We start from the raw sequence: 13,570 nt of genomic DNA, 5'->3' as shown, positions 1-13,570 counted from the left end.
GTGTTGATGTGGGCAGCTGAGAGCCTGATGGGCCCCTCAATTTAGATCTTTCAAGGGCATCCACCCTGTCCTTCAAACTCTCATATAGGCCCATAACAACGCTGAGTTGTCGCCTGATTTCCTAACATCGCGCACACACAAAGACATCCCCCATGGCAATGTCATGTTCCGTTCCAGAGATTTCGGCAAACATTTCACAAGTTGCACATTTTTTTTAGGCTGTGATGCGTTGGAGAATCGCCCCCCCTCAGTTCTCCCCCGAGTCACAGCACTCCTGCCACTTTGAGCCCGTTGCTTTGCTGCTCTAGTTTGGGGCATGATACTTTAAATTAATAAAATCAATAAATTAAATTAATTAAATATCAATACTACGCTATCTAATAGAAACAGTGAAGCGTAATACTCTATAAATTATACGTTAGAGCTACCTAACTACCTCAATTAAAAATTTGAATTCCCTACCACTATATACAAAAACAATGGCTGCAACCGAACGAAATAATGGTTATTAAGTATTATGTATATCTACAAAAACTGGTTATCTAAATTATGTATGGGAGGATGTACAAGGAGATGATGTAAAGTTCTCCTAGGGAAGTAATGATGTGTGCACAAGATGCTCACTCATGGCACAGGTGTGAGATCCAGGTGACAGTTATGTTCGTGTTTCTTACAATGACAGCAGCCCGTGGGGATTGCTCGATCCACCTGAACAATCTTATAGCTGAGTGAGTACTACCGGAGACAGCCCCAGCACAGGTGTAGAGTTCTTGCAGCAGGAGGATGTCCAGGTTTTCTTCTTCAGCCTTTTGCCTTATCTGTCTCGCTACAGCAATTGCTAGCCGACCGGGCTAGCCGAGTGGGTAAAGTACCTGCCCGGCAACCCAAAGGTCGCGGGTTCGATTCCCGCCTCGGGCTTGGATCAAAGTACTGCAAAAACCTTGGGAGGTGCAATATGGCCACAGAAGTCGATGCGCAAACAACTACCAAATCAAAAAAAAAAAAAAAAAAACAGCAATTGCTCACTGCACATTGAGTGGAAAGGAATTTAATGCAGGTGGTATTATAATTTTTAGGCAAAATCCCCATAATGAATTCTTAATTGTTGGGTGCTTCTTGCTTTAATATATACCGGGAATTTGTTATCTCTGACTGAATGTGTGTAGAGGAGTTTTTGCCACTTGCAGTTTGCACAGGCTAGTTTGCTTTCTTGATTTGGGCAGTTTGCATAGTTGTGCCCCTTTTCAGCACAGTGCCCACACATTGGCTCCTGCTGGGTGCACATATGGGTGTTGTGGTTGAATCGGCAACACTGGAAGCACTTTGGGGCGGTGATGTATTCCCTAAAGCGGCGGGAGCTACAGTTTATATATAATTCTCTCTTGTTTTTATTATCACCTCCATGTCTTGGGGGCAGTCCGACCACCCAGTTTATTGAGCTGCCATTCCCGCTCTTGGTTTGAGAAAAAGATCAAACGTGTTGACTGTGTAGTTAGTATTAGATAAATGAACAATCTGTGCAAGATCATTAGTAATGCAAAAGTCTCAGCATCTTAACCAGCTGGGTCCATGAACAATGGTAATCATGTCCACATAATTACCATTGTTCTGGACCAGAAATTGCATTCGATGCACAGTGTGCTCGACTGCAGATTCTGCAGTTGAGCAACATCTCTGGCGTAATGTTCTGCACATGCTGCGTTATGTTGTCCTTTAAGATGGCCAGGTTAGGGACACTTCCTCGATAGACATTGGCCTTGAGGTGACCCTACAGCCAAAAATCACACGGTGTAAGGTCAGGTGAATGTGGTGACCATCCAATGGGAAACAAACGACTAATGACTCTTTCTGAAGTAAAGTGATGCCAGAGAAACTGCTCTACTGGTCATGTGATATGAGGAGGAGCCCCATCTTGCATAAAAATCGTCTCAATCAGGCATCCTCTTTGCTGCAGTTGAGGAATAATGAAACTGCTCAGCATGTGATGATATCTTTGTGCTGTAATGGAGCAGGTGGCTGCTCCTGCTGGGTGCAATTCCTCGAAAAAGTATGGCCCTAGGATGAAATTTGAAGTCACACCACACCAGATGGCGATTTTCTGCAAGTGCAATGGGATTTGCTGAATAGCATGCGGTGCTTCTGAAGCCCATATTCAGCAGTTTTGAGTGTTGACAGTCCCATCGAGATAAAAATGGGCCTCATCTCCCAAAGAATGTTCCATGGCCAGGCATTGTCCATTTCCATTCTGGCCAAAAACGTTAGAGCAAATGTCATTTTTCAGGATCATCTCTTTGAATCTGCTGCTGGTGACTGATCTTGTATGGATAATAGTGGATCAGTTTCCAAAGAATTTTCCACACAGTGGACTATGGGACATCCAATTGCCTAACTACTCCCTGTGCACTGCTACTAGTTCCAGCAGCTGTATCCATGGATCGGTCAACAATAGCCTTTGCAACCTCCTCTGCTACCTGAGGTGAAACAGGCTTCCTTCCTCTTCCAGGCTTAGCACCAAAGGATCTAGTTTCCTCAAATTTGTTAATCATCCTTCTAACTGGCGCAGATGATAAAGGACCTTGATGTAAGTTCTTACAGCGTCTAAATTCACACAGAGCGGCTGCACCATTTCATCCATTAACGTAGAACTTTGCAATTAAAGCAGGATCAGGCAGAGTGAGATGCATTGTTAACAGTAAACTTACAAAATACACTTGCGATGTTTGCATTGTGCCATTATAGCTCTCTACTGCTGGGAAAATTAAATTAACTCAGATTTATGCAAATTTTCTGCTCTCTTTGGTGTCTTATTTTTTAGTTTGGATTTGAGTGTAATTCAGTTTCTTTCTGTTTTTTTGCAAAGAGCACAAATAAAAATTTATAATTTCATTAAGGTTTGTCTTAGTTATTTTTTTGTTGATACTTTTGTCATGTCTTTCCTCTTGTACAGTGCCACATTATTCCCTATCGGCAAATTGTGGAACTAATTTCTTTTTTCACGGGATCCTTCTCCCCATGCCTTGAATAGAATAGAGTACCTACTAATTTTGGTGGCATTCTACTTATCACTTAGAGCAACAGAGAGCTCTGAATAGGGATACTTTAATTATGGCCACCCTGTATATCTGTGAAATGAATGAGGAAGTGTAAACTTCCCACCTCCACAACAAAGGAAGTTTTTTCCCCACAATCAATCACTTTCTGGCTGAAAAGAAATTTTAGCACACCTACCTTACTACCTTCCTTTTCAATTTCATTTTATGTCACTTTAAGTGAGTCACCCGAGCAAGAGTTAGGATTCCATCCACATTTTTATTTACTCAATCCACTTAGGGCCTTAAACACTACAATCAAGTTCCTTAGCAGGTGCCCTGTTTCCAAACTCTGCAAACTTCAGTTCTGCAATTTGCAGAATTGAAGTCTTTTATGATAAGAGTACCCTTTTGTTTCCCCTACTAATCTTATTTCTCTTCTCTGCACCCATTCCAACAAATCCATATCCTTCCTAAAATACTGAAGATGTGGCCTAACCATTGCCTTATACAATAGGACAATCACCTCCATGTGCTCCTGAAAATATTCCTGTATATCATTGACAGAATTCCATGAGCTGTCAGTCCCAGGTCTTCACTAATTGCATTTAATTTCATCTTCTCAAGGATCTATTCCACACTGCGGAGGTGCCAGAATTGGTATACCTCCATCGTGAGGAACTGGTGTAATTGCCGAATCCAAGTTCAGATAAATGATTTTATGCTTATTCTTCATTGAGAATCTGTTTACATTTACATTACAGAATTAACAATTGTCATCATGGTCTCTTGGCTCCCTCCATTTCATGGGTAGAGCAAACAGCATCGACAACTTTTTCCTTCTGTTCAACTAGTCATGTAAACCATTTGAACAAGCTACTACAAATAGCATGTGGTGCCATGCCGTATTCAGGTCACCTAGAGGCCAGCTAAAGTACAACTGGTAAATTTTCAAAATAACCATCATGATTATATGCCATTGTGATTTAGTTAGAAAAGAGCCAAACACACACAGAAGAATTTGCTGGGATGATTTTTGCACCTTTGAGGCATGACAATAAATTAAACATGTTTTAGTAATTCACCAGATCTTACCTAAAACATTTTATAATCAAATAATTAAATTACAAAATAACAAGGATATAGATATATTCAAACAATTACATAAATATGACTGTATGGACAATAATAATAAAGAAATAATAACTATATTCATGAGTGATATAATCAGTCTCATCACATTCAATGAGGAAATATGGAATTGGCATCTAATGATCTATGAGTCCATAACTTTTTTTTCCAATGAAAAATATTTGTTGACCTGTGTAATTAAAGTAAAAACACACTGATTGCTAAATATTAATACTTGCATTTTTGCATCTGTTGCTATGAACTAACATACAGAGAGTATTGGTCAAAAGTGCACACTATCCAAGTGACTATTTGACCGAAAGCATGCACTGTACTATTAATGAATGATCTGCAGAATCTGTACCTATCAGAGAAGGGTGCAACAGTTAATATGAACACTTTGACATATATTTTACATATTTAAGCATTTATATTTTTTTAAATGAAATTGATTATATATTATTTCTTTTATCTATTTTACTGTATAATTTAGGTACAGGTGGTTAAAAATCACCATTTTTTGGAGAATAAGGGATGTACTGATGTATATATGTGAGTTCATAGCAATTGGACAAACATTAAAAAATTCAGTTATTGCTTATCTTTAATAGCATTTACCTTTTTTTGGTAGTACAATACTGTTTAGTAAATAAAATAATACTTTAATAAACATTTTGCTTTACAGGAAACTTGAATTTTTACATGTCTGTCCATTCAGTCTCCTTCTCAAGGGAAACCAAATAGATAACAATTTATAATTTGTTTTTTGAAACCCTAAACAGGAAAAGTATTTATTAGAACCTACTTTACATATCAATAATAAATTAATTAATAAACTAACAAAAATGCATACTCACCACATAAATGTTTCAGGTAATTTTCAACATCTTCAAATCTCACATTACTTTCTTCTGAGATGCAATGTAAAATAATTTTGGATGCTGTACCTATAGATGAGCGATAGTGCTGAATAGTAACAAGTTCACCTTCATGGCACATTAAAAAGTTACTTGTAATTATTGCAGCACATGGATGCAGGCTTTCATAAGGATATACCATACATAATGCTTTTTCCTTTCTTGCTGTAGTCACTAATACGATGTCAGTACATAGGATATGACATTGCCTGCAAGTAACAGAATTGAGAAGAAGGCCTTTTGACACAGGGTGCTTATCTGAAATGCCTAAATAAAAAAATAAATTACTCAACAGACTATAAAAAATAAAATAAAATACCAAGTATTATTACAGAATAAACAGATCAACTAAAATAATGATTATCATTTTAAATGAAACTGGCAGATATTGGAGAGTGGGGAGTCAAATCTGAGCCAAACTTTTTATCATGACGTGGTAATAAATCATCTTTCCCATTTTATATTATGCAGTCTTCAACTACTCTCAAGGCTAGAATCCCTGCAGCATTCTTCAGGATGGATTTGCAACCACTGTAGAATAACTATCCTGTCATGTTGCTGTCAAAATTTTGTTCTTCCAAAAATTATTTTAATGGTCTGAAGAGGGAAATCTGAAGGCAACATAACTGAACTGCAAGGGGAGGGGTGTCTCAGATCTTTCAACACACTGTTGTTGGAAGATCAGAGGTGCTCACATAATGCTTGTCTCTACACGACTGACATTACATTCACTGTCTAAAATAAGCTTCTCAACTTTGAAAAATTTACAACATTAAATGCTGTTTGCTACTGTGCATATGGAAGATTTCTCACTATTGAACAGAATACATAAGTCATATACCTGTGTTTTCTGCAATGTATCAATTCTGAATTGTAATTTTGAGGATATTTTTTTTCACAAAAAATTTGATTACACTTTCAGCCTGTTTCATTTACATACATGTACAAATGGCAATATGATTATGAAATATGCAAAATATACACTGATTCACATTGCTGTTTACAAGACTACTGCTAAAAATTAAATTCTGCATAAAAAAAAAAAACATTATATATATATATATACAGGGTTGTTGAAAAATGAAGAGCAAGATAAATACTAACAAGGAAAAAAATTGAGTATACTGAGTTATGCAAAGCCATTAAAAAGAGACTCACAGAGGACATAAGAAGATTTAAGACAAGAAAAGCAGAACAAGCATTAAAGGAAAACAAAGGATTTAAATCAGCAGCCATGAGCAGTAATACAGAAAGACAAATGATACTGAAACTGAAAAATAGCGATGGTGTACTTATAAACAGCAGAGAAGGCATAATTCAAATAGCAGAAGACTACTATAGAGAATTATACATGGTAGCAGTGGGGAAGAGGAATTGCAAAGTAGCAACGTATAAGACATACCTGATATTCTTCCTGATGAGGTAGAACATGCATTGAAGAAAATAAAGAATCAGAAAGCCCCGGGGGAAGATGAAGTTACTGTAGAGTTGTTAAAATTGGAAGGAAGAGACATAACACAAAAACTGGCAAGACTCTTCACAAAGTGCATTAGAAAAGGTATCACACCTAAGCAGTGGAATAATGCAATCATAGTTTTGCTGCATAAGAAAGGAGATAAATCAGAAATTGGAAATTATAGACCAATTAGCTTGTTATCCCACATCTACAAGTTGTTCACAAGGGTCATTACTAACAGATTAGAAAGAATACTTGATGAGAATCAACCGAAAGAGCAGCTGGCTTTAGGACAGGATTCTCAACTATGCATCACCTTCACGTAATATCACAGCTAATGGAGAAAGCAAATGAATATAAAACACCATTATGCCTGGCATTTGTGGATTATGAAAAGGCATTTGACTCCATACAGCATAAGGCGATGTTTCGGGCACTGAAAAGACAAGGCATAGATACCCCACATATTATGATTTTGAAGAAAATATATGAGATTGCTACCTCCTTTATTAGACTAGACAAAGACAGTAGGAAATTTAAAATCGAGAAAGGAGTTCAACAAGGAGACACAATATCTCCAAAGCTGTTTACTGCTGGCCTTGAGGAAGCTTTCAGAAGATTAGACTGATCGCAGAAAGGAGTCGATGTGAACGGAGAGTACCTAAACCATTTACGATTTGCAGATGACATTGTGGTCATAAGCCACGATCCCAAAGAATTAAGAGGAAAATCTTAATCAGTTATGCACAGTTAGTAAAGATTTTGGACTAACGATAAATATGGCTAAAACAAAAGTAATGATGAACAAGTATGCCACGGAAAGGGAAATAATGATTGAAGGAGCAGTAATTGAAAAGGTGGAGTCATATACTTATCTGGGACAAGTTATTAGCTGTAATAATGATAAATGGCTGGAAGTCAAGAGAAGAATAAATTTTGGATGGATAGCATTCAGGAAATATAGTCACATACTGAAGAGCAATATCCCAGTTTGTCTGAAACATAAAATAATGAACCAATGTATACTCCCCACCATGACGTGGAAGTGAAACTTGGGCACACACCAAAAGAATGGAAGAGAAGCTGAAACTACACAGCGAAGAATGGAACGAATTATATTGGGAATCAGACTGTTAGATAAAAAGAGAAACACATGGATTAGGTAGCAAACTCAAGTAAAGAACATTCTTATCAAAACTAAAGAACTAAAATGGTCTTGGGCAGGACACATAGCTCGTAGACATGATGACAGATGGACTAAGAAAATAACAGAATGGTACCCAAGAGGAGCTAGAAGAAAATGTGGAAGACAAAGGCGGAGATGGATAGATGAAATTCATGAGTTTGTGGGTAGTAGATGGATGGCCATTGCTCAAAACAGAAGGAACTGGAAAGTTGCTGGAGAGGCCTTCATCCTGCAGTGGATCAAAAATGGCTGATGATGATGACAGGGTTGTTAAAATTAAAGTATCCTATGTAGAGGGCTCTGGAGCAAGTTCTAAGGCTCGTACTGAAGAGAAAATTTGTATAACAGGTACAATAAAGAAGGGGCTCGCAATTTATTGGAAAAAAAAAATAGTTACAAAATTTGTCACTGTGGCGCTGTGGCAATACAAATCACTTGAACAGCACTACAACTGTTCAATGTGTCCTCCATTTTGGTCAACAACAGTTTCCATTCGAAAAACAGGATTTTCTACAGCAGAACATAACATGTCAACTGGAATACCCAGCACATGACGTCTAATGATGTTCTTCAGCATTAGACATTAGATACACCTGGTTCTTCATAAAAACCCACAACCAGAAGTCGCATGGGGTGAGGTCTGGTGATCTGGGTGGCCAAGATGTCTGGAAACAACAGCTGATGACCCATTCGTCTGGTGGCTGATGACCTGTTCATCTGTAAAATGTTGCCTTAGCAATCTTTGGACACTTTTTAACATTAGCATTAGTAGAGGGATATGATGCAAGAAAGCAAGCTCATACAGCATCAGCCAAAAAAAAAAACACAAAAACCGCTCCCATTTAACCCCTCCATTCGTTCCAAATACCTGTCTGGCTCAGCCTTAAATTTATTTAGGCTATCAACTTCCAAAACAAAGGATTGAAGTCTGTTCCACCAACAAACCACCCCTGGTGAAAGGCAAACTTCAGCACATCTATCCTACATGTCTTTCCTCAATTTGAATTTATGCCCTCTCAGGTGATTATTCTGAGCAAGAGGAAGAATCCCATCAGCATTCACCATGCTCAAACCATTCAAGGCTTTATACACCTCAATCAGATCACCTCACAGGTGCCTAGTCTCCAGACACTGTAATTTGCAAAACTTAAGCCTTTCTTTGTAAGTGCAACCCTTGGTTCCATTCACTAATCTTGTTATCCTTCTCTGTACTCGTTCCAACAGCTCTACATCCTTCTTAAAATGAGGCCTCCTGACCTGTATACAGTACTCAAGGTGTGGCCTGACCATTGCCTTATACAAGAGAATAATCACCTCCTTATTCCTGCTAGAAAAATTCCTGTATATCATTGACAAGATACAATGAGCTACTCTTGCAGACCGTCTGCATTGCTCAGAAAACTTCATATCTGCCACAATTACCCCCACTTCCTTTTAGTTCTCTACTACTGTCAGTTTAGTACCACACAATTGATACGTTGCTCTGGAGTTACTGTTTCCCATATGTAGTACTTTACATTTGTCAATGTTAAACTTCATTTGCCACCTCTCAGCCCATCAGCTCAACCTTTCCAGATCCTCTTGCAGCAGCATAGCATCAGTAGTGTCCTTAACAACCCTACCAACATTCGCATCATCTGCAAACTTGGACATTAAGCTTGATATACCATCATCAATATCATTTATAAATACAGAAAACAACAATGGACCCAACGCTGAACCATGAGGGACTCCACTAATAACATTAGTCCACGATGAGCAGTGTCCATTGATTACCACTCTCTGCCATCTCCCACTCAACCATTCCTTTATCCATAGCAGCAGTTTGCCTCCAATGCCACACTGCTCCAATTTGTGCAGCAGTCTTCATGTACAACAGTATCAAAAGCCTTTCTCAGAACCAAATATATAATATCAAAGTTATTCCCTGCATCCAGTTCTTTTGTGACTGCATCATAGTATCCAATCAAATTGGTCAGGCAAGACTTCCCCTTAACTAAACCATGCTGTGTCCGAGCTATAACTGAAGCCTTGACTAGATGATCCTGCAGTGCTTCTTTAACCAGTACCTCTATTAATTTTCCTGGAACAGAAGTTAAACTCATAGGTCTATAATTACTTGTGTCAGCCTTTGATCCTGCTTTGTGAATTGGGGTCACATTTGTACATCTCCAGTCTATGGGTACCTCCCCTGAGTCTGAAGAAGTTCTCATAATTATGGCTAACGGTTTGCTTACTTCCTTTGCTGCCTCCTTTAATATAACTGGATAGATCCCATCCATCCCGGGTGCCTTTTTTATGCTTATCCTCAACAATTTCTCCTCCACTTTCCTCTCAGTTATTACAAAATCATCGAGCTCACTGCCAGAGTTTACTTCACCTCTGGCATTCTCCTTCCTGAATAACTCCTCATGTGTGAATGTAGATGCAAAATACTCATTTAGCTTGTTAGCCACCTGAGCAGGATCCTCAACTGTTGAACCATCAATAACCAGTGGACCAATCTGATTCATCTCTTTCCTTCTAGAGTCTACATAGGTAAAGAACTCTTTTCTGTTTTTCTTTACATCCTTTGCCAAGGATTTCTCATAATCTGCCTTTGCCTGCCTAATCTCCTTTGTGACTTGGTTACAGACCAGCTTATATCTACCATAGGCTTCTATGTCACCCATTAATTTATATGTATCCCATGCATTTTTCTTTTCTGCCATATGTCTCATTAGTTCATCTGACATCCATTTAGGCCTAAACCTTGAACAATATTTCTTAGTTAGTATGTAAAGCCTAGTAGCTTCCAAAATAAGTTCTTTGAATGCTTCCCATTTTGAATTTGCTGTTGGTAACATCATCAGTTGGTCCCACTGTATAGAATTTAAAAAATGTCTGAGACCATCGTAGTCACCTCTACGAAAGCAAAAACCCTTCCCTTTACCCCTGAAGGTAGTTACCTCTTTGAGTAAATCCCACTTCAGCACACTGTGATCACTACCACCTAGTGGTTCCTTTATCTGCAGATTCATAATGCACGAAGAATCACTACTGATAATCAGATCAAGAGTATTACTATGTCTAATCGCCTCCCGAACATGCTGCTGTAGAAAACAATCATCCAATAAACCCACAAAAGCCTTGCTAGTCTGTGAGTGACCAACCCACAAATTCCAGTCAATATCTGGGAAATTGAAATCCTCCATTATAAGACTCTCTGATTTACTGGCCCACTATTTCTCTGTACAGTTTCTTATTATACTCATCAGAGTCATTAGGCCTATAGCACAATCCTACTCTCAATTTTTATCTCCCAATGCTTATGTCACACCAAACTAACTCGACACTGCACTGTCCAGCGATGTCGACTGGCTTCACTTCCTTAAATTTTATGTTTCTTAACTAATAGCATAACCCCTCCTCCCTTACTATCCTGTCTATCCTTTCTGTACACATTGTACTCCTCAAATTCCAGTTCTGCATTCCTTATATCTGTGTGACACCACGTCTCTGATACCCCAACAATATCTGCCTTTGATGTTTTGAGCAATTTCTCAAATTTCATCATATTTATTTACCAAACTCCTAGCATTGGTGTACATGCAAGTATACATACACCTGTTTCTATTCTTAGCTACCCTAACACAACCCACGTGTTTACTTGTACCGCAATAACTCCCAACAGTCTCTGAAATACCCTGCATCTTGTTTTTCAGGCTTCTGCTCATTTCAATAGAAGCAGTGCAAGAATCATTTTCACCTCTTCCAGTGGCTACTGTTAATCTATTAGTCTTTGTATTCCCCCAAGCTAGCAGTTTTCCGACCCATCTAACACTGCCTCGAGAGCATCAGCAAATATTCTTGCACCCTTTCTATTTTTTTTTTTTTTTTTTTTTTTTTTTTTATGAAAACCCCAAAAACAAAAGGTATCAAAACCTATAGTACTTAGTACCGTGCATGGGTTGAAGGAGAAGTATGAGGAGAGGGGTATGCCGGAAACTTTGCTCTAGAGACTAAACATGGGTTTCACCACTTCAAGACTCCAATAAGCAAAGCGGTGGTATTTCACCAGTTGATGAAAGTCATTTAAGTGTATCCCATCCCTGTAGAAGCAGTCTCTGCTGTTAACAAGTACAGACCAAGCTGAAAAAAATTCTATCCCTTGAGCCTTGCACAATCTTTCCAAGGCTGAATTGATCGACAAGACTCTCATCATATACTCGCCCCTATCGTGTCTGGGCAGAATTGCAGATACTTTCAAATTCAACCCTAATTCACGGCTTTTTTCCAACAGTGACCTGTACTTTGATCAAGGGACCTATCTGATTCACTCAATTTTGTATTCATGCTAGAAAAGAAATCTTTCTCTCCATTTTAGCTCTCTTTGCCAATGATTTTTAGTACTTAGGTTCCACTGGTCTTACAATACCAATAGTTTTGTTATATACACACTTATAATACTTATATAAATCAGTATTTTGATATAGTCAGTAAATATACTGTCCTTTTTTTTTTCTTTTGCTAAATTAAACCCTTAACCTCTCATCATCCACTTGGCCTTTTTTTTAAGAGCTTTTCTGCTGGAACAAATACATTTATCACATCCATTTTATAAATATTCCTTAAATACTACCTCATAACCCCAGGGGGTCACATCTGGTGAGTATGGGCTTGGCACAACCAGGGTCCTGAGCTGGATATCATCATTCTTCTCTTTCTTGGTGATTCCCTTCTACTTCTGACTCTCACCCTCTCTCTCTCTCTCTCTCTCTCTCTCTTGCATTATATGGCTAGTAATAATAATAATAATAATTGGGTATATGACTCCACCTTTTCAATTACTGCACCTTCAATCACTATATCCCTTTCTGTGGCATACTTGTTCATCATTACTTTTGTTTTAGCCATATTCATCTTTAGTCCAAAATCCCTACTAACTCTGCATAACTGACTAAGGTTTTCCTCTAATTCTCTGGGATTGTGGCTTATGACCACAATGTCATCAGCAAATCGTAAATGGTTTAGGTACTCTCCGTTCACATCGACTCCTTTCTGCGACCAGTCTAATCTTCTGAAAGTTTCCTCAAGGGCAGCTGTAAACAACTTCAGAGATATTGTGTCTCCTTTTTGAACTCCTTTCTCAATTTTAAATTTCCTACTGTCTTTGTCTAGTCTAATAAAGGAGGTAGCATTCTCATATATTTTCTTCAAAATCATAATATATGGGGTATCTATGCCTTGTCTTTCCAGTGCCTGAAACATTGCCTTATGCTGTATGGACTCAAATGCCTTTTCATAATCCACAAATGCCAGATATAATGGCGCTTTATATTCAATTGCTTTCTCAATTAGCTGCAATATTACATGAATGTGATCCATAGTTAAGAATCCTGTCCTAAAGTCAGCACGCTCTTTCGGTTAATTGTCATCAAGTGTTCTTTCTAATCTGTTAATAACGACCCTTGAAGAACTTGTAGATGTGGGACAACAAGCTAATTGCTCTATAATTTCCAATTTCTGATTTATCTCCTTTCTTATGCAGCAAAACTATGATTGCATTATTCCATTCCTTAGGCATCAAATCTTTTCTAATGCATTTTGTGAAGAGCCTTGCCAGTTTTTCTGTCATGTCTCTTCCTCCCAATTTTAACAACTCTACAGTAACTCATCTTCCCCCAGGGCTTTTAGATTCTTCATTTCTGTTGTTGTATGTGTTACTAATTTGCGAACCATCTTCCCCACTGTTGGCATCATTCCCTAGCTCCTTGTATAATTCTCTATAGTAGTCTTCTGCTATTTGAATTATGCCTTCTCTGCTATTTATAAGTACACCATCGCTATTCTTCAGTTTCATTTGTATTTC

General features: G+C 38.2%; 1 protein-coding gene across 1 annotated transcript in view; it reads right to left on the bottom strand.

Moving 5' to 3' along the window:
* Positions 1-13,570, bottom strand: part of LOC150079670 (ATPase family gene 2 protein homolog A-like) — a 238,027-nt gene that overhangs the window by 198,858 nt on the left and 25,599 nt on the right. Inside the window, exon 2 of the mRNA XM_090383160.1 lies at positions 5,018-5,344. Coding sequence (XP_090239286.1) covers positions 5,018-5,344 — 327 coding nt within the window. The remainder of the gene's footprint in view (positions 1-5,017; positions 5,345-13,570) is intronic.

Source organism: Mastigoproctus giganteus, chromosome 10 (assembly GCF_048544385.1).
Source record: "Mastigoproctus giganteus isolate SK-2022 chromosome 10, ASM4854438v1, whole genome shotgun sequence".
Classification (NCBI taxonomy): Eukaryota; Metazoa; Arthropoda; class Arachnida; order Uropygi; family Thelyphonidae; genus Mastigoproctus; species Mastigoproctus giganteus.
The sequence above is the reverse complement of the archived record's forward strand: the minus strand, read 5'-3'. Positions and strand labels throughout refer to the sequence as shown.